General features: G+C 34.5%; 2 protein-coding genes across 2 annotated transcripts; both read left to right on the forward strand.

Annotated features, from left to right (window-relative positions):
• Positions 1-4561: 4561 nt before the first annotated feature.
• LOC136065907 (uncharacterized) lies at positions 4562-10922 on the forward strand. The gene is made up of 8 exons (XM_065769722.1): positions 4562-4917; positions 5239-5390; positions 6108-6975; positions 8718-8809; positions 9239-9313; positions 9509-9570; positions 9698-9767; positions 9933-10922. The coding sequence occupies exons 1-8, from the start codon at positions 4746-4748 to the stop codon at positions 10680-10682; spliced, it is 2241 nt and encodes a 746-aa protein (XP_065625794.1). The 5' UTR covers positions 4562-4745; the 3' UTR covers positions 10683-10922.
• A 4273-nt stretch (positions 10923-15195) lies between these two features.
• LOC112017143 (transmembrane 9 superfamily member 11) lies at positions 15196-17844 on the forward strand. Its single transcript, XM_024049604.2, has one exon. It carries the CDS (start codon positions 15528-15530, stop codon positions 17499-17501), a length of 1974 nt encoding a protein of 657 aa, XP_023905372.1. The 5' UTR covers positions 15196-15527; the 3' UTR covers positions 17502-17844.
• Positions 17845-20235: the final 2391 nt, after the last annotated feature.

The following is a 20235-nucleotide window of genomic DNA, read 5'->3' on the forward strand; positions in this document are numbered from 1 at the left end:
GTCTCAAGGATTCTTGGTAATTACTCATCCAAAAAGAAAAAAAAAGTTTGCATAGAAGATCACGATACTTGGTTACATGAATTTGGAGCTAGATTCCATTAGAGTATTAAGAAAGATTGCACAGACATTAAGTGAAGTGGCCAGGTGAAATTAAATATGGTTGCAACAGTCACGAGTTGTTTGAAGGTGAAGAGAGGAAAGTCTTACAATTTTATATGCTGAAAATCTCGATCTAGTTGGTGGTGGTGATTCTGGTGGATGCAATTAAATTCAAGTAAATGATATTCTGCCTATAGTCAAGGACTCTAGTTTCTAGAAAGAGTCAAAACAACGAATTTACTTTTGATTTTTTTATATAGAAAAAAGTACATCTACTTGTACCAGGAGGTCTCCTGATTAAGCAATCATTCACAACGAGAGTATGCAAATGATTTCAAGCAAACAAACAAATTTAAAAATCACTCACATACACACTCAAACTCATTATCACACACTCCATATACTTGGGATACATGGAGATACCATTTAATCTAAAGATTATTGGTGTTATAGCAAATTAGCGATCACTAAAAGCATGATGGACCCAATCTTTTCAACCCCCCCCCCCCCCCCCCCCCCACCATATATATATATATATTAAATATTAGAATATACTTAAGTACTAATTTTAGCAATCTTATTCTATAAAATTATATTTTGCCCCCTCATAACAATATCATTGATTTCTTTAAAAGTAATACTATAGTCATAAACTTTTCTATAACATTTTTACAACTATTGAAGTAGAAAAAAATTCTTATTAATTCACATTTGAGTCCATCACTTATACCATTTTTTTTACTATCTAATAACCACTCACCTCATCAGTAATTTGTAAAAAAATCTGTAACACTAGAATTTTTCTCTTTTTAAAAACCATAAAACAAAATCTATAGATCTAAAATCTAAAACCAAATATACAAGCACAAAAAAAGCAACCCAACAACAAAAATTATCTATAGTAAAGCTAAAAAAATTAAGCCTAATCATCTAATTTTACCTAAAACAAACAACATGGCCCTTTCAAAAAAATTTAAAATAATAATAAGTTTGTCCTTACCCAGCAACAGCTGCACACATCAAAGACACACACACACACACACACACACAAAAGCCCCTCAGCAAATTAGTTGTCGCATACAATCAGCAACAGACCCGTCCCATAATTCCAAGCTCTAACTCTAGTTCTAGCTCCTTCCCTAACTAGAAGCCCTTAGATTGTGTACAATTGAATGCAATTATTAGGATTACTAGCTAGATTGATCATGCGCATCACCCTTAATTATTTTTTTTAATTTTTTATTAGATGATCAGGACTAGTTAATGGAGGTAATGCTTGTCATCTCTTAGTGTGAGCAACCGTTTGATTTCTTCAATACAACACCAACTCTATGTTTAGATGCAGGAAGATGGTAAAAGAAGAGAAGAGAGTGGAGGGAAAGGAGATTGGAATATAATCTAGCCCTAACCATACTTTTAATATAGGATAAAATACATTCAACACCCTTATGATTTGGGCTAAAGACTAGCCAAGTCCAAGACATTTTAAAAGTAACCAACTTGGTCCTAAAGCCAACTTGAACACTAAATTGTTACTCATTTTTCTCCACTCTTTTATGGTAATTAGGGACCAAGTTGATCAGTTTTAAAATGTCTTGAACTTGACTAACATTAGTCCAAACCTTAGGGGTGTTAATTGTATTTTACCCTTTAATATATTTCCGTCACATTCCTATCTACTCTACTCTCTTCTTCTCTCCTCTCTCTTCGTCTCCCTTTGTCTAAACATACTCAAACAAACTTCATTGGCTAGTCTAGCCAACACCTCTTCTCCTTCTTCTTCGTCTTCTCCACCTCTAGTTTTCTGTTTGCCCCTATAAATTATCTTGGTTGTTCATAATGAACCAAGAATTTCCAACTCCCCTCTTGTAAAGAATGTGGGGATGGTGCCATAATGTAATCAGACTATGAGTTGAAAATATAAAGCCATGTAAGCCGTTCGGCCCAGCCCATCATGCATTGTCCATTTGGTCCAGCCAGGACATGATATCTTTCAACCTTAATGATAAAACTGCAAACTGGGCTAGGTGCAGGTTAGAGGCCTCACTTTCCTAAAAATAAAAAGTAAAAGTTTAAAGGCCCCACATAAAGTGTGATCGGCCCAAGTTCAGTTCGGTTTGTTGTTAATAGTGGACAGAGTCTAGGTAGTGCAAGAGCAAGACCCAAAAAACAAATAATAATAAAAAGCCCATAAAGTCCTCTGTTTTTTTTTTTTAAAAAAATTTGGGAAAGATAATAGTGGGGGAGGACTAAAATAAAGCTAGAGTTCATCCACAGGAATAAATGAGACACCAAATATAATATCATTATCACTAGATTATATCATTTTAAGGCCAAATACTTTTTAATATATTCACTTTTACAAATATAAAGTATTGAGTATAAAATATACAAATACGAGCATTTACATTAAACTATACTGAATTTTTGCTAACTTTAATCCAAAAAAATTACTTCATATATTTTAGTTAGTCTTTTCATTAGATGGGTATGCATCAAAACTCTTTGTTTTTTACTCTATTACTAATTAAATATTATTTTTAATTCTTTTTCTCTCAACTTTTCTAGCCTCTCCCTGTCTTCATCATTGATCCAAAATCACCCATTGCCACCACTCTCACAAACCATGAAATCCCCATCATCTCCATCCGCTTAATCATCACAAGTAGCTTAATCCTATTCTCATCTAAATTCTCTCTTCCGGCTTATTCTCAATTAATCAAAATGATGACGTCCTAAATCATCAACCCCATGGTATGATGGGCTTGGAGATATCATACACTCATGGTCCTTTGACTTCCTTACAATGTGTGAACATGGGGACATGGTGGTAGATGAATACATATGTGCATAAGTGGCTTAGTGTATTTGGGGCTTATGGCGAAAATTGAATTAAAGTCCTTTATATATATTTAAATATAATATTTAAAAAAAATATTTCTTAAATTTTATTTTCTTGTTTTATATGTAAAATTACTAATTAACATAAATCATGTGTGTCTATATATATAATTTTTTAAAGTCTTTAGTCACAAAAAAAAAAAAAAAATTTGACAAAACTTTTAGAATTGTTAATGTGATAGATTGATAACAGCAAGTAAAAAAATAATATTGGTGATGAACCTAGATAAGAATTAATAAAAGTTTACCAACTTAACTGTTGTGAAATTTTGTGTATTACTTTTTTTCAATTTTTTTATAAGTTTTATATTTACAACATTTTTCACAACAAATACTATGTGTTAAGTTATTACTAGTTATAATTTGAACTCACAATTGAAATTACTTTTTTATCCATCAATAACATTCAATAACAACCTACCACTTAAAATTTGTTGTGAAAGTATCGCGGATGTATTATTTCTTACTCTTTTTTTTTTCTTTTCTTGTTTTTCATTTGATAAAAAAAAATACTATTTTATTTATTAGCTAGTATTTGGGCTTAATTAGTATTATTACAAAGAAAGAAATAACCTTATTGGTTAAATTTTGAGGGCATTTTTCTAGTTGGGGCCTCAGGTGGCCACCTCATTTGCCTATGCTATAGAGTTGGCCTTGCATATGTAGCGATGGAGATGGTGGTAAGTGAGGTCAAAGATGATGTTGTAAGAGATAGAAGGAAGAGATTAGAGTTTGAGAAGTTTAGGGGAGGAGGGAAAGATAGTATATAATGAGAGAGAGAGAATGTGGCAAAACTATTTTGCTAATACCAATTGCTTTGGCTAGCTTCCAATGTTGATCCCTTCTTTTGGATTGGCTAGAAAAACTTTAATTGAACTAGTCATACCGTTAACAATACTTAAATGAGACTCTTATTAACCATTTCATATAAATCATATATGTGTCAGAATCAAGTTGTAATTGGTATATCTTTTTGTAAAAATTTTATCACTTAATAATGTTTTATTCTATTTAAAAGTTAAAAACCTCATCATTAAATTGCAAATTCTTTTTATTCTTAATACGCACACCAAAATTTCATATTAATTAACTGTTATTTGGCATCCAATCTGCTAGCTTTGCTTTTGATTATAATTCTAAAGTAAAAACCTTTTGAAATTTATAGATATTTTAGATAATAACTTAGTTATTAATCTTTGATCTTACTATTTTTCTTAGTAAAATCAAAACACTCCATACTTGTAATAAATCAAGATGATTGGTGATTAATAACTATTTTATCTAAAAATTTTAAATTTAATTTTTTTTTAATATGAGCCAAAAAAAAAAAAACACGGAAGAGGATTTTTACATGATTAATTGCTGATGACCATGTACCAAAAGATTGTAAAGAGAAGCATGGATACGACAAGCAAATAACTATAGTATAGGAAGCTTTAACAGTAGCTAGCATATGGTATGATTCGCATAGTATATTCCAAGTCCCACTTTTTTCGGCCAACCCTTCCGAGCTCGGACTACGGACAAGGACCTAGTACCTGGGGGTCCTCCACGTCATCAACTTGAGCCCCACGTAACATCAAACGGTCCAGATCCAACAACAATTGCAATTTCTGTTTGATCAAATCAACGATTCAACTCCAACGCCTCTTGTCCCTTCGAGGGTTCCACAATCCAAGGTTCTCTCCAAAGTCAAAACTACAATCCATCACACACACATTGCTTTCTCTTTTGTTTGTGTAGCCATGGCTGGAGGTAGAAGGCGACCTGCTAAAACCCAAAACAACAAAAGCAATAGCAATAGCAACAACAAGGGTAGAAGAAGAGGATCAGAACCTTTCCCTGTTAGAGCCGGTTTGTTCGTTGAAGGTGGCTTGTTATCTGATTGGCAAAATCAAAATCAAACCCCTTCTCGAGGTCTTTCTCTCTCCTTAAATTGATCTCTAGCAAATAAAAGTTCTATCTTTGTTTGATTTATTGGCCAGCTTGATGTTTGGTTGCTGGTAAAGCAGAGGAAAGTGTAGGAAAATAGCGGAAATTTTTATTTTTTATTTTAGATTAAAGAGAAAAAAGAAGATGACTTTAAGGTTAAGTTTGGTGGATGCTGAACTGGGTAATCCATAGAATTTCTTTTTGGTGTCTTAGATGATAGGAAATGTTATATAGTTACGTGTGTTCCAAATTTCCGGTTCTTCCAAGTTTTTGTTTTGGAATTTTGATTGGTTTTTTGAATTGCAGGGAGGAATTCCAATCCGAATAACAAATCTGGGTCTGTGTCTGTGTCCAAATCTGGAAGCATTGGTAAAAGCAAAGCTTCTGGTTCTAAAATTGAACCTCGGAAAATGGGTGGGAATGCTATTGGGTACCGATACCCTGCGCTTGACTTTGAGGTATGTTGTATTGAATCAAATGTTACATATGAGTTTAATGTTTTAGAAATTAATTTCCGTTCCAAGTAGCTATGTTGGAGAGTGAGCAAGCAAGTAAGCCTTTCTTTTTAGAATAGAAGACTAATTTTTTAAGTGTTTGTCCAGAGCCTTAAGGCCCTTAACTTTCTAATCATATAACTTAAGGAAAGGGAAAATGGGGTAAGGATTGGTTTCCTTGGTTGATTGTGTCCCTAGAATCAAATGATTTTGAAATTTCGTGCATTTTTTTTGGGTGTGTTTTGGGGGGGGGGGGGGTTGTTGGGACTTGGGAGTTGTTACTTTGTTTATTAAATTCAGTTTCAGTTGTTTTGGTTGTTAATGATGGAGCTCAAATTCTTTAAAAAGTTTCTGATTTTGTAATCATTTCATTTTGGGGATAGTATTTTGGTTAAATCCTACGAGGCACTAAATTTTCCCTCTCTAAAAAATTCTTCTTTAGCTGTAGATAATTCTTAGTTTCTGCAGAAATTGACCAAATGCTTTAATCTTCTTTTAAACTAATGTGAATGTTGGTGACGTTTTATGAGCTCTCATCTGTTTGCTACATTGGAATTTCCATACCCTCCTGAATCATTTCTTTCTAGGGAAAATGTTTTTGGGAATATTTTCCATTTAATTGAAGTTTTGGATGTTCTATTTCCTAAAATATTTAACCTGGAACAAATTTTTGTTTAACAGAAGGGCAATAATGGAGATGACAGTATAGATGAGTCGCACCCCATTGTTTTAGTGGATTCAAAGGAGAATCAAATTGTCGCTTATGTAGATCAAATGCCATCTTCGGAGCCTCGTGATGTGGAATTTACTTATGACTACCATTCAGATTTTGTGTTAGGTGATGGCTCTCATCAAGGCTTGGGATTCCAAGCTGAAACTGAAGGAACCTCATCCTATGAGAAGGAAATTAATGCCGATGAGAACATTAATGATGAGATAGGTCAGATGTCTGAAGAAATTTTGGCCGAGGTATCACCTCCAGGAAAAAATTCGGGATTCTTGTCAATTGGAGGCATGAAATTATACACCCAAGATATATCTGATGAGGAAAGTGATGAAGAAGACAATAGAGAGTCTCTAGATGAGGAAAGCAATGACACTTCTGAGCCTGGAGAAGCAGTTGGATCGTCTGAAAGTGACAGCTCTGAAGACTTATCTGATGATAGTGATTTAGATATTGATGATGAAGTTGCAAAAGATTACTTAGAAGGAATTGGTGGAAGTGACAATGTTTTAAATTCCAAATGGTTGATGGAACAAGTTTTGGATGAGTCAGATGATGATAGTTCTAGCAACGGCTTTGATGAGACTGTAGAGAAGTTGGGTGGAATTGCTCTCCAGGATGCATCTAGGGAATATGGTTTGAAGAAGCCCAAATCAAGGAAGAGATACTCTAAACCTTCCAAAGAGAATTTGTCATTGGCAATAGATGACCTTATGCTCATAAAAGATCCAAGAACTGTTTCTTCAAAAAAAAAACATGTTGCTAGGTTTCCTCGATCTTGGCCTCTTGAGGCTCAGAAGAGTAAAACTTCCAGAAACTTTCCTGGTAAATTTTGCTCAAGTCTGTTTTTATCTTGGATGATGCACATTTTTATTTTCTCCTGGGAAATAATCTTTTATTTGTTTTAAGTTCTCAATTCATAATATTTGGAGGCAGGGATGCATGCTGCAATCATACTTTCTAAGAGATCATGATTTATTTAAATAAAAAACGGGGTTAGAGGGATACCCCAGTGGTTCTAGCACCTCTTGTAGTGCTTGGGCACTGGGGTATGATCCCCACCAGTCCCACTCTCCCAATTTTCTTATATATAAAAAAAAAAGATATAATTTTCCAAAACTAACCTCTTTAATCTAAACTCAAATAAAGCTAATGGAAAAAACAGTTTTGACTTTTCAAATAAAGGGTAAGTTAGGAATGTTATTAATATTATATCTATTGATTTGTCAAAGAGGACCACATTTTGGGATGTCCAAAAATGAAATTGAGGACGTGTATTTTTCTCCCAAAAAAAAAAAAAAATTTTGAGGACTAGTAAAAAAGGGATGGAAGTAGTAGTACTTTATCAAAATGCTGCATTTAATCGGAGTATAGGGATGAGTTAATCATTGAATCTTATCATTGTTGGTGTGTTCATATTTGTGTAGCTTTATGACCAAAGGGTTGCCTATTTGTGTTGTGTGAACATACACATGATTAAAATCCTATAACCTTGTGAAAGTCTGAAACAATCATAGGTTGATGATTTGAAATCCATGGGCAAATGACTGGGTTGGCTTATTCATATACACAAGGACCTCGTGTATGTAAGATAGTCAGTCTGTTTCAATTCACCTCATACATTTCCTCTTTGTTTAAACATCTTGCAAATGCTAGCATGTCTATGATGGTGCCTTGATGCTGTCATTATTTATGTGCTTGAGGCATAAGTTATATTGTTTTATTAAATCTTTAGTAGGTTGACTGGTTCTCATGAAATTATGAGGCATAAAGCCAAAACCTTAGAGAGCTGGCTTCTTGATATTTGACACACCTAATGAAACCAAAAGTAACACAAATCTATAAGGATAAGATAAATAAATAATGTTGGGGATAATGGCCAATTCAAGGAATTATAACTTTTACCAAAAATACAAATGATTTTTTGAAATGAATGGGTGATAAGAGCTAGTGGATAATAGTGATCCACATAAAGAGCTTCATTAGCAATGGGATTGGAGAGTTGGTGCTGAATTTAGGCATTGATACATTTCATTTAAAAGAATCATAGAAGATAATCAATACTGTTAAAAGAATTGTATGAATGATAAAGAAACTAGGAAGCAGCATATGAACAGTATGATCATCATCTTAGGAATAAATTAAAGAAATTGATAAGAGTGTCAAAGTTAAGATTGGTTTTTCTGTGCTTGACTAAAGAAATATAACCTTTTGGCAAGAGAGCCCCAGAATAATTTTCTTCAAAAAAAATTTCCTGGTAGGTCTAAAGAAATAGTTTTTTGTTCATACACATGCAAACATTGTTATAGTTTTTCTTTTTATTTATTAATGTAAGTTTGGGCTTTCATGTTTTAGTTTCAAATAGCAATCATGGTTTTAGTACGTTTGTAACAATTAGGAATTTTATTTCATAAATTTCTAGCCATGGGTCTACTTTCTTTAAGCTTACATTTGTTCTTCTCTGTTGGTGAAAATTTTCTAAACTATTATTCTGCTCTGTCTACTAAACTAAAGGGTCTGCCTTCAGTTCATACTTCATATTGTAAATTCTTCTACTTAACATTCAGGTGAAAAAAAGAAACATCGTAAAGAAATGATTGCTGTGAAACGTCGGGAGAGAATGCTGCTCCGGGGTGTTGATCTGGAGCAAATTAATTTGGTAAAAGCAAAAAGGAAACTTAATGTTGTTGCCCTTCTGTTTGTTGTTTTCATTTCCAATTAAATTATGGAAAGCATACTAATGCCATTCATTTTCTAAGTAGTTTATAAGGGTGGTTGTTTACTGTTGATTACAGGCATGCTTCATGGATTTTGGTTTGGTGTTTTATTTTTCACCTTAACATCTCGAATGCAGATTTCTTTTTTTGGCTTTCTTGCAATTATTACCAGTTATATTGAAGTGCAAGTGTCCTTATAAGCTAATTAATCAATTTGATTACTGGATATAAACCTTTTCCTTTTCCAAATTGTACCCTTCTAGTTAGATAGGGATTTCTTAATTTGATATCAATTCTTTTCAGACAATCATACTGTTTATATACTTATGATTTTTCAGTATTACTAACAGCTTAATTGGTTTGAACTGTAGAAACTAGAGCGGATTGTATTGGATGGTGTGGATATGTTTTCTTTTCAACCTATGCATTCTCGTGATTGTTCCCAGGTATAAACTTTCTTCACAACCCACCTCCCCCCTTCAAAAAAATAAAGAAAGAAGCGAATATAGCATCATTTTTTTTATTTTTTGGTGGATAAATAAAGCGCAATCCTAGTATGGATTATGTTTAACGTGCTATTGAATTAATCCTAGGAATCTTAAGAATCTTTCATTGATTTCAAACTGTTTTTGATGTATTAGGTACAACGATTAGCTGCAATATATTGCTTGCGAAGTGGCTGCCAAGGTTCTGGAAAGAAAAGGTATATAATGAAATATGTGTGTGTGTGTGTGTGTGTTTACATATGTATGGAGATATACAGACACATACTTTCTAAATTTGTTTAACATAGAGTTGATTTCAAACTAGCTGTTATTTTGTTTTTTCAGATTTGTAACAGTGGTGCGAACACAACATACATGTATGCCATCAGCAAATGATAAAGTTCGCCTGGAAAAGGTTCAGATGTTAATTAAACTGCATACTAAGTATTATGCATTGTTTGTTCCTTTTTTATTGTCTATGAAGTTGTCTTACATGTTCTTCGAAGAATATAGACTTCTACTGTCTACTTAATCTATGTATCAGCAAACCTAAGATTAGTGGTTTCATTATGAATTTCAGCTGATAGGTGCTGGCGATGAGGATGCTGATTTTGCTGTGACTGATTTCTCAAATTTAAGATCTGCCAATAGGAACAGGGTTAAGAAGACTGCTAAGGGCAGTGGTGAAGCAAGTGAGAAGAAACGGAGTGGGAAAAAGAGTTCATATGGCAATAAGGTTTCTTATGTGGATCAACCCATGTCATTTGTATCAAGTGGTATAATGCAATCAGATGCTGTTGAGATCACAGCAGTTGATTCACAAGAGACAAATGAAAATTGTAAAGATAAAGGTGTAGTTGGCTCGGCAAGTTTAGGTTCATTTGAGGTACACACCAAGGGATTTGGATCTAAAATGATGGCTAAAATGGGGTTTGTCGAAGGTGGAGGGTTAGGAAAGGATGGTCAAGGTATTGCAGAGCCCATTGAAGCTATCAAACGCCCTAAATCACTTGGATTGGGTATGGAGTTCTCTGAGTCAACTAGTGACCCAGCCGGGACCAAATCCGACACAGGCAGGACCAAGTCCCAAAAGGCCCAAGTCTCCAAATCTGGCGGTGACCCAACAAGAAACAGGTCCCAAAAGATTGGAGCATCTGGGTCCCAAAGGATTGGAGCTTTTGAACAGCATACGAAGGGATTCGGATCAAAGATGATGGCAAAGATGGGTTTTGTTGAAGGCATGGGCTTGGGCAGAGATTCACAAGGCATACTCAATCCTTTGGGTGCTGTCAGGCGACCAAAAGCTCGAGGATTGGGTGCCAAAGGTTAGATATCATTAAAATTGATAGAAAATTAATGTCTCTTAGTTCTCTCAAATTTATTTCTAGTTCCTTGTAAATTAATAGCTAATTATGGCATATTACTTCCATTCTCATCAAATGTGCAAAGATTATTTATTAGTTTCATATTTGTTGCTTCCATGTCTGATAGTCTCCAGCTATCATCTGTTCTTTCAAAGATGATGTGTAATTATTTTATTGTCTAGAGCAAAAATTCTATTATTCAGTTTGATTGGTATTGGTCCTCAGATATCTGACACGTTTTATTCAATTGATTAATAGTATTTTAGCCATCTAGGAAATTGACATGAACTTTTGTCCAGGTTGCTCGATCATGAGCAGCCATATTGCAATTTTCAAAGGAGGCAATATATATATATATATATATATATATTAATAAAAAATTTTAATGGCTATTCTAGACAGCCCACAGGAATATTCTTCTCCTCCCTTGATGGGACAAAATAATTTTTAAAGCAATGCAATTGGTTGGTATTGTAACCAATCTGTCCAATTTTGGTTAGCATCATCATACGATGGCTAGGAAATCGAGAAAATAGAACAATTAGTTGAGATGAAACTATCAAGGTAGAATAAAATTGGATGTTTGCATTCCAATTGAAGATTAGACGACAAACCAACCACGAGTGTGGAATTTTTTGAATACGAAGATATGCTATGATAACCTGTGGAAAATTGGGCCATGAATATTTGAATTTTGGGTGTGCTTTGGAAGGGAGGATTTTACTGGCTAGGGTGCTGGGCCCATGCCTGAGGCCAGTATCATGTCTCAACGGTCATTTGATTAACCACGAGGATTGTTGTACAATATACTCTGCAATATATAATTAATTTGAGTGAAGTTTTCTTACGTCATAAAAAAAGAAAAGAAAAGGTTGTTTGAAAAATTGTTTTGCGCACTCTTGGATACGCTCTGACACAACTTGCATATTTGTTAATGTGTTATTAGATTAAGTTAATGTGTTATAGGATTAAATTACTTACGAATGTGTCCATTACTGATACGTAGTATCTTTTTTCAGTTTTTTTTGAGAAGCGTGTTTAAACAACTATTTTGCTTTTTCAGTGGGTCATGTGGCACTATTTACGGAACTTACAAACCTTTTTTTTTTTTAACAAAACTTTCATTAAAAATAGGTTTCACAGTATTATTTACACATTTAAAAATTATTTTGCTATAATATTTTCAGTTTTTAGCAAAATAAGCGGTATTTAAATACACTTTTAGTGAAAAATAATAATACAATCATCGCTTAGTATAAGTCTAAAATGTGTTAAAAGTGTGTCATCATAAACTTTTTGTTTGAGAAATCAAAAGAGAAGACAAGTATAAAATGTGTTAAACTTTTTGTTTGAGAAATCTTAAGAGAAGACAAGTGTAAAATGTGCTAAAAATGTGTCGTGGTAAACTTTTTGTTTGAGAAATCTAAAGAGAAGACAAGTTCAATGAGGATACTATTGCAGAGTAGCAGTGGTCTGGGGAATGCATGAGTGAAGACATGTACAAAGACAAGGTGGTGCGTACATTGATGGGCGAATGTTCTTATTCCAGTGATTTTTTTTTTTTTGGAGATGAAGTGAATTGGATTATTAATATTAATATTATTATTATTATTACTCACTGCCCTTGGCTTTGAGCCAGTTCTAAGCACCGACACCCCAAAAATAATCAAAAAGTACAGAATAACAGAAAATAGATAACCCAATTGTGCCAGCGACACCAAGATCATTTCTCAAAAAGAAAAAAATGCTTCGTCAAGATCAAGTCCGTACGTTTAGGCAATACGAGTCTCAAGTCTCAACTACCACATCACATTATTAATTTACATGATATGTACGAAATTAAACAGAAAAAAAAAATGTATATAGGGCTTAAAGACTCTTACCAGGTCTTTTTTTAAATAATTATTTAGTATTTAAATATATTTTTTTGGTAACTTATGAGAGTAACTTAAACCTATTTGATGTGATTGAAAATATGAAAGAGAATGTGTTAAACACTGGGTTAAATAATCAAATCAGTACTCAATCACAAAGAAACCAAGTCTTTATTGCTTTAGGTCTCCTCTCTTCATCAGGTCTCAGTTTGCAGTGAAGCACACGGCATAATATGGTCCAATGGGATGCATCAAGATTAAATTAGTGACCTCGGGCCTGTAAAGACAGTTTACTCTTTCTAGCTTAGATAAAAACTAGTATATGATTACTTTGTTTAACTAGATTTAGATCTAAGCTACATCAAGTCTAGCTCTTTTTTTTTTTTTTTTTTGATAGAAAAACTAAAAGTTTAATAGTTTATAGCTATTTTAACTCCTAAGATACTGATCCACCATGCTAATGGTTAAAGAACATTGCAATGTCAAGTTCATTGAGCCAAGATGCAGAAACTATAAAAAGTCAAACCATAAAAATTTTAATGGTCTCCATGTTCTCCCTCTCTCCCATTTAAATAATTAAGGCTCTAAATTTGAGTTGCTTCTAAATCAGTCTCTTAACTTTAAGCATTTGTAATTTACACCTTCAACTATTATAAACATATCAATATGCTCATTTCATCAAAATCTGTTAAAAAAAATTTGAGCACAATGAAAGATTTTGCACCCAAACTTGAAAAAACAACTTCTATGGTTGTACCTTCAAAAGGAGATCTCAATAAATTCTATCTTTCTGTTTTTACTGTTTTTATCAAATTTTTTTGTAATTTAATGGTATTGTTCAATTCCCTAAATAAGGATACCCTGACTTCAATACACCATCCCTAATTTCTCCCTAATTTCTTGGGCATAATTTCAATAAACTCTTCTCAGTGGCCTATTCATTAAACGAGAAGTCAAAGTTAGGCAAAAGTTTTGATCTTGTTGTTTGGCATATCTTTTGACAATAATAATCACACATGCATTGTTATTCCTGTCAAATGTGAAAATTCTAACTTAATTATTGGGACGAGGATTTTCAAATAATTCCTATCTTACGTTCTTACCTTATTATGAATTAAATTGAAATTAACTTTTTGCCCTTTACATATTTAAAGGCAAGTGCTAAAGTGTTACTAGAATCCAACATTTATAATCTTCCTTTCAAAAAAAAAAAAAAAAAAAATCTTAACTTAAAATAATCTATACCTTCAAAATATTAAATAAGTCTATGGTTATGGTACAAAATGTTTCACATTAAAAAAATAAATTTTATTGGCACAACATATTTTGATTAGTGCATAATAAATAGTAGATGCATGTGAAAGTGATATTACTCTAATTAAAACCTATCATTTTAAACAGGTTATGAATAAACAACTTGTGTCCCTAGCACTGTTTTTCTTATTATTTTATTAAAAAATAATAAGTGACAAAATATAAGAACATCTTTTATTACTTACAATTTTCCATAGAGATAATTTAATTAAATTATAATGCAAATTCATTTTTTTAATGTTAAATCAATTTTAATTCTTATAAAGAATGGACAATATTCAAAAAATAAATTACCCAATTATATGTATCAAACAAGATTTTTACTTCTAATAAATTTAGAAATAATTAATAGGCAGCCCTACTTTTTGTTTTGGAAAGAAAAACATACTTTTTTTTTTTTTGAGAAATAAAGAAAAAAAAATACTAAATACTAATAATTCAAAAAAATAAAAAGATACTAATTTTTTTTTGAGAAACTACGTATTCGGTCCCTATCATTTACACCATATTTTAATTTGGTCCATAAATTGTGTCAATTTATTTCTTAATATTTCAGTGCTGTGTTAATTTAGTCTCTGCCGTTATCTTTTAGATGAAAATTACTGACATGGCTAACGACTAAAATAGAAAATTAATTTCTGTTGATATGACAATAAACTAATTTTTTTTTTTTAGTTGTTTGTTAGATCATTAATTTTCATCTAAGAGATAATGGCATGGACTAAATTGACACGACATTGAAACATTAGTGACCAAATTGACTAAATTGAAAGGTTAAATACTAATCTAAAATATGATATAAAAGATAAGGGCCAAACACGTATTTTACCCTAATTTATTTCTTTATTTTTTTAAAAATGGGTTGTTTGAATAAGTTATACTTACCTTCATGAGACACCTCAATAATAGGCGCATTGTTATGAGTTGTAAAGTAATTTTAAAAATTTTAGGTTCAATTTACTACACTATCGGTCTTGGGAATAAAATAAAATATTTGTTTGTTATTAAAAGCCTGTTTGATGATATTGTTTAAACAATACAACATATATTTTCACAATACTTTTTTATCCGCACTTATTTCTACCACAGCTAAACAATATTATTAAAAATTTCTCTTTAAACAGCCTACAGACCTAGAAAGGGCGATTTGAGAAAGAAATGAAAAAATGGACATTAATTAGAGGACATTGTCGGCATTTGAGAAAACTGACATAGGAGGGTCATTATGGTCAATGAATGAAAAAGCCAAACCAAAACTCCCAAGCCATTTTTACTGCGTCACCCCCAAAGCAAAACAAACCATATATATCTGATTGCGTTTCTTCCAATTCCTTCACCTCTCTCTCTCCCAAATCCCAAATTCCCAGTGATCCAAGATCTCGTTTATTTTTTTTTTCACAGAGAGAAACCCATCTCTCAATTTTCGTATTCGCTGAAGGTCAGTCAGATCCGTACTTCCTCTCAAATCCTTTTCATTTTTGCATATTCCTTAATTTAATTGTATTAGATTTCGTAGTTTTCATATCCGAATCTGCAATTAAACCCAAAACCCACATCAAATTTTGCCTTTTTCACCCGTTTCCCGATCTGGGTTGTCCAGATCCGACACAAACTTGTTAAAAAATGGGGTTCTTTAACCATTTTAGGATCTGGGTATTGACCATTTGCTTGGTATTTCAATCCGGGTATGGGTTTTATCTTCCGGGTAGTTACCCCCACAATCATGGCGTGGGCGACCCATTATCGGTGAAAGTGAATTCTATCACTTCCATTGAAACCGAAATGCCCTTCAGCTATTACAGTTTGCCCTTCTGTAAGCCCCAAGGGGGTGTCAAGGACAGCGCCGAGAATCTCGGTGAGCTTCTCATGGGGGATCGGATCGAGAACTCGCCTTATCTGTTTAAGATGCATACAAACGAGTCTGAGATCTTCTTGTGTAAGTCGGATCCGTTATCGGCCGACGATTTCAAGATCTTGACTAAAAGAATTGATGAGGTGTATCAGGTTAATTTGCTTCTCGATAACTTGCCTGCAATTCGGTATACCTCGAAGGAGGATTATGTTTTGCGGTGGACGGGGTATCCGGTTGGGGTTAACATTCAGGATGTGTACTATATATTTAACCATTTGAAGTTTAAAGTGCTTGTTCATAAGTATGAGGAGACAAACGTGGCGGGTGTAATGGGGACCGGTGATGCAGCTGAGGTGATCCCAAATGTTGCGAAAAGGGATTCGGGTCCGCCTGGATACATGGTTGTTGGGTTTGAGGTTGTGCCTTGTAGTGTGATGATTAATGCTGATTCAGTGAAGAAGTTGAAACCGTATGATAAGTTCCCAAATAAATTGAAATGTGATCCAAACACCGTGTCAATGCCGATCAAGCAAGGGCAGCCGATTGTCTTTACCTATGAGGTTGAATTTGAGGAGAGTGACATCAAGTGGCCATCGCGGTGGGATGCTTATTTGAAGATGGAGGGTGCAAAAGTCCATTGGTTCTCGATTTTGAATTCCCTAATGGTGATCACATTCCTTGCTGGTATTGTGCTAGTCATCTTCTTGAGGACTGTTAGGCGGGATCTGACCCGTTATGAGGAACTTGACAAGGAGGCACAGGCACAGATGAACGAGGAATTATCTGGGTGGAAGCTTGTTGTGGGGGATGTATTCCGTGCCCCAACCAATGCCTCCCTCTTGTGTATCATGGTTGGAGATGGGGTTCAGATTCTTGGAATGGCTGTTGTGACGATATTGTTTGCAGCTCTTGGATTCATGTCGCCGGCTTCACGTGGAACACTTATTACAGGTATGCTTTTTATCTATATGATACTTGGTATTGCAGCTGGTTATGTCGCTGTTCGTCTCTGGAGGACTATTGGCTGCGGCGATTCCAAAGGTTGGGCTTCGGTCTCATGGAAGGCTGCTTGTTTCTTCCCTGGTATAGCCTTTTTGATCCTCACCACTTTGAATTTCCTTTTGTGGGGAAGTCACAGCACAGGAGCCATTCCATTCTCTCTGTTTGTTATTCTGCTTCTGCTCTGGTTCTGCATCTCTGTTCCCCTGACCTTAATTGGTGGATACTTTGGGGCAAAAGCACCTCATATTGAATACCCTGTTAGAACCAACCAGATTCCTCGTGAAATCCCAGCTCAGAAATACCCATCCTGGCTGCTTGTTCTTGGTGCTGGTACCCTCCCTTTCGGTACCCTTTTCATTGAGCTATTCTTTATCATGTCTAGCATTTGGATGGGCCGTGTATACTATGTCTTTGGATTCCTCTTTATTGTTATGATCCTTCTTGTGGTGGTGTGTGCTGAAGTGTCGTTGGTTCTAACATATATGCATCTCTGTGTGGAGGACTGGAAATGGTGGTGGAAGTCATTCTTTGCTTCTGGTTCTGTCGCCATATACATCTTCTTGTACTCCATAAACTATCTTGTATTTGATCTGAAGAGTTTGAGTGGACCTGTCTCTGCCACTCTTTACTTGGGATATTCGCTCTTTATGGTTATAGCAATCATGCTGGCAACTGGCACAGTTGGGTTCCTTTCATCATTCTGGTTTGTGCATTACTTGTTCTCCTCCGTGAAGCTGGACTAAACAACTTTTTCCCGCTCAAAAGATTGGCACTTTGAAGAGCATTGGTGGCAGCCGTTTAAGGGACAAAGAACGAAACTTGCAAAGGATATGTTTACTTTTCTACAGTTTATTTTGCTAGGGAACTTAGAAAATGTAATAACAATAATTCGTCCAGTTTTGCTTAATTCTTTAATAGATGGATATCATGGCATATGATAGTTTGCTACCAAATTTAATTTGCATTCTGGCGGATGGAGGCATGTCTAGTTGATGGTAGTTGGCATGGGATCTTTAGTTTGTAACTTTTTGACTATTCAGTTCTGTTTGTTTTGAAATACTAAAGGCAAAGATTATATGCTGTTTATTTCCTGACTGTCTTTGAACAATCTTGTTTTGTATTGCTTATGCCTTTGCTTCATTGTATGAGTTTGCATATGAATTAGTAATCTTTCTATTTGTTGCATTTTAGGCAGAATTCTTACTTTCCACACTATTCAAATAATGAAATTAGTTTATGACTTGGCCTATGTCACACACTTAATTGAGTTTAGCACGATCTAAAGCTGCACAATACACCCCTCATGTTTGCCACACTCCCTGTCAGCGTGGTGCTTTAGGCTTAGATATTACCTGGATCCAATCCTTGGAACTGGAGATGTACCGAGCGTTGCGTTTCAGCTTGATTACATAATAGCATATCTGATGTCTAAAGCATCAAATGAGTGTTGCGTTTCAGCTTGATGGCATGATAGCAGGTCTGATATGTCTAAAGCATCAAACGATTGGATTTGGATAGAGACCTCGTGTATTCCACGTTCCTATATTATCAAAGTGTGTAATGCTGTTGAAATGACCACTTAGAACCCTTCTTTTTATATGAATTTGATTTAGAGTACTAGAAATATCTGTCAATTCCTTTCAATTATATACACATTAATATATGAAGATATAAAACAGTAACAAATGATAAATACATATACTCTCTCAAGTTTGGTGTAGCAATAAGTTTTCATACGTACACAAATTTTAAACATTTTTAATAAGTTGCGGAGGTTTCTTGCCACTGACTGCACATTTATATTGGTCTTACTTGGGTCACATTTATAGTGGCAATAGTAATACACCTGCGAAAGTTTAAAAACTTGTTAATGAAGAAGTGAAATCTTGTGTGTTTGAAACTTATTGCTGACAACTGCCAATAATTAAATGCTACCTTGTTTACCTACTTTTCTCCAAACAGATTGCCTCCTCTACTGGTAAGCCACCCCGGCAGCACACAAAGGAGTCATTTGGTTGAAAAATAATAGTCATTCCTTTCAATTTGTTTGTCTTGTTTAAAAAATTAATTTTTTTAAGAAAATATTATTTATTGTCTTGTTTACTTTATAAAAATATATAAGTTTACAAAACTACTCTTAAATAAATTTATTAACTTTTTTAAAAAGAGTTATTCTTAATGAAGCAACTAAAAATGTGGCCCAATTAGATTGATTTTTTTTTTTAAATATTTGTTAGGTTTCTTTTCAAATAGTTTTGAAAATAAAATAAGGGTATAATAGAAATATTAGTCTATTAATTAATTTTATTTTTAAAAATATAACAATTGTAAGGACTCAATTTGGATTGACCCTGAGTGATGGGTTTTCAGCCCAATAAGCCCAAACAATAAATTTATAGAGAGTGGGTTGAGAGGTTTAGGTGCTGGCCGTCGATCACCATGCATGAACTTTTCTTATAAAAAATGCTAAGAGTTTCTTTACAAATGGGGGAATGCTCCTCGGCCTGTGGCCGAGGAGGCCTGATTGTTCTCTCCCTTTTTCTTTTTTTTTCCCCCCCCCTTTTCCTTACTTTACTAGCTTTTCTTTTATAGTTTTCATCTTCCTATCTCCTCCTTCCATCTGTTGATCACTTATTTGCCTTTTTTCTAGCCGTCCGTCCCATCAGAGGCCTTATCGGTACTCAAGTGGTTCACTCTAATCAACGTTATCCTGCCAAGGGGTTACCTCCCCATTAATGCGGCCAGGGGGGGTTAGTTGAGTGCATTAAATGTGAGAGCGACAGCTTACTTTGGGGTTAGTCTTTCCCCAAAATCACCTTTGTCAGGCCGAGGATAAGGTGGTCCTCGGCGTGGATTGGGAAAAGAGGCTTTCCCCCACCTTAGCCACAAATAGCCTATGCTCCTCGGCCTGGGCCTCGGGCCTGCTTCATGATGGGCCGAGGCTATCAGGCCCATGGGCCCTACAATAGCCCCTCAAAACCCTGCTGCACGTTCCCTCGGACGGGGAGGAGGGTTTTGATACCTGCGGGTCCATGGACGAATTGCCCCACTTCGGTTTGTACTGATGCTGGCGGCTTTCTGACTGCCCGATGCACGTTTTTAGCGTTTCAAGACTTAATGGGCGCCCACATTAAATTTTGGCGGCACCACGTTTCCCACTTTCAACGACATGATATTTTGCTTTTATGAGCAAGCGGTTACATTTGGGGAACCTAAGGGAGAGTATAAATACCTGTTTGAACCTAAGGGTTTCATCATTTTCGCGCTTACAATTATTGATGCATATAATTTGAATCTGGTTCGACTTGCACACTATCTGAAGAGTATCGTCATATTTCTGTAAGTCTTCTTTTTCTAGTGACCCCAAATTTCCTTGATTTCACTCTTCCTTTTCTCTTTTAGAACTTTTAGTTGTCTTTGGGGAATGGGTAAGTTTAAGAAGTTGGTCGAGTCCGATGAGATGATGAACAAATTCAT

Source organism: Quercus suber, unplaced genomic scaffold, assembly GCF_002906115.3.
Source record: "Quercus suber isolate HL8 unplaced genomic scaffold, Cork oak 2.0 scaffold_1307, whole genome shotgun sequence".
NCBI classification, from domain to species: Eukaryota; Viridiplantae; Streptophyta; class Magnoliopsida; order Fagales; family Fagaceae; genus Quercus; species Quercus suber.

What these genes read in the sequence shown, in the direction of transcription:
- LOC136065907 (XM_065769722.1), top strand. Translation starts at nt 4,746, where the DNA reads ATGGCTGGAGGTAGAAGGCGACCTGCTAAAACCCAAAACAACAAAAGC. An exon ending in ATTCTCGTGATTGTTCCCAG is followed by an intron (nt 9,314 to 9,508) that starts GTATAAACTTTC and finishes TTGATGTATTAG; the next exon opens with GTACAACGATTAGCTGCAAT. An exon ending in ATAAAGTTCGCCTGGAAAAG is followed by an intron (nt 9,768 to 9,932) that starts GTTCAGATGTTA and finishes TATGAATTTCAG; the next exon opens with CTGATAGGTGCTGGCGATGA.
- LOC112017143 (XM_024049604.2), top strand. Translation starts at nt 15,528, where the DNA reads ATGGGGTTCTTTAACCATTTTAGGATCTGGGTATTGACCATTTGCTTG.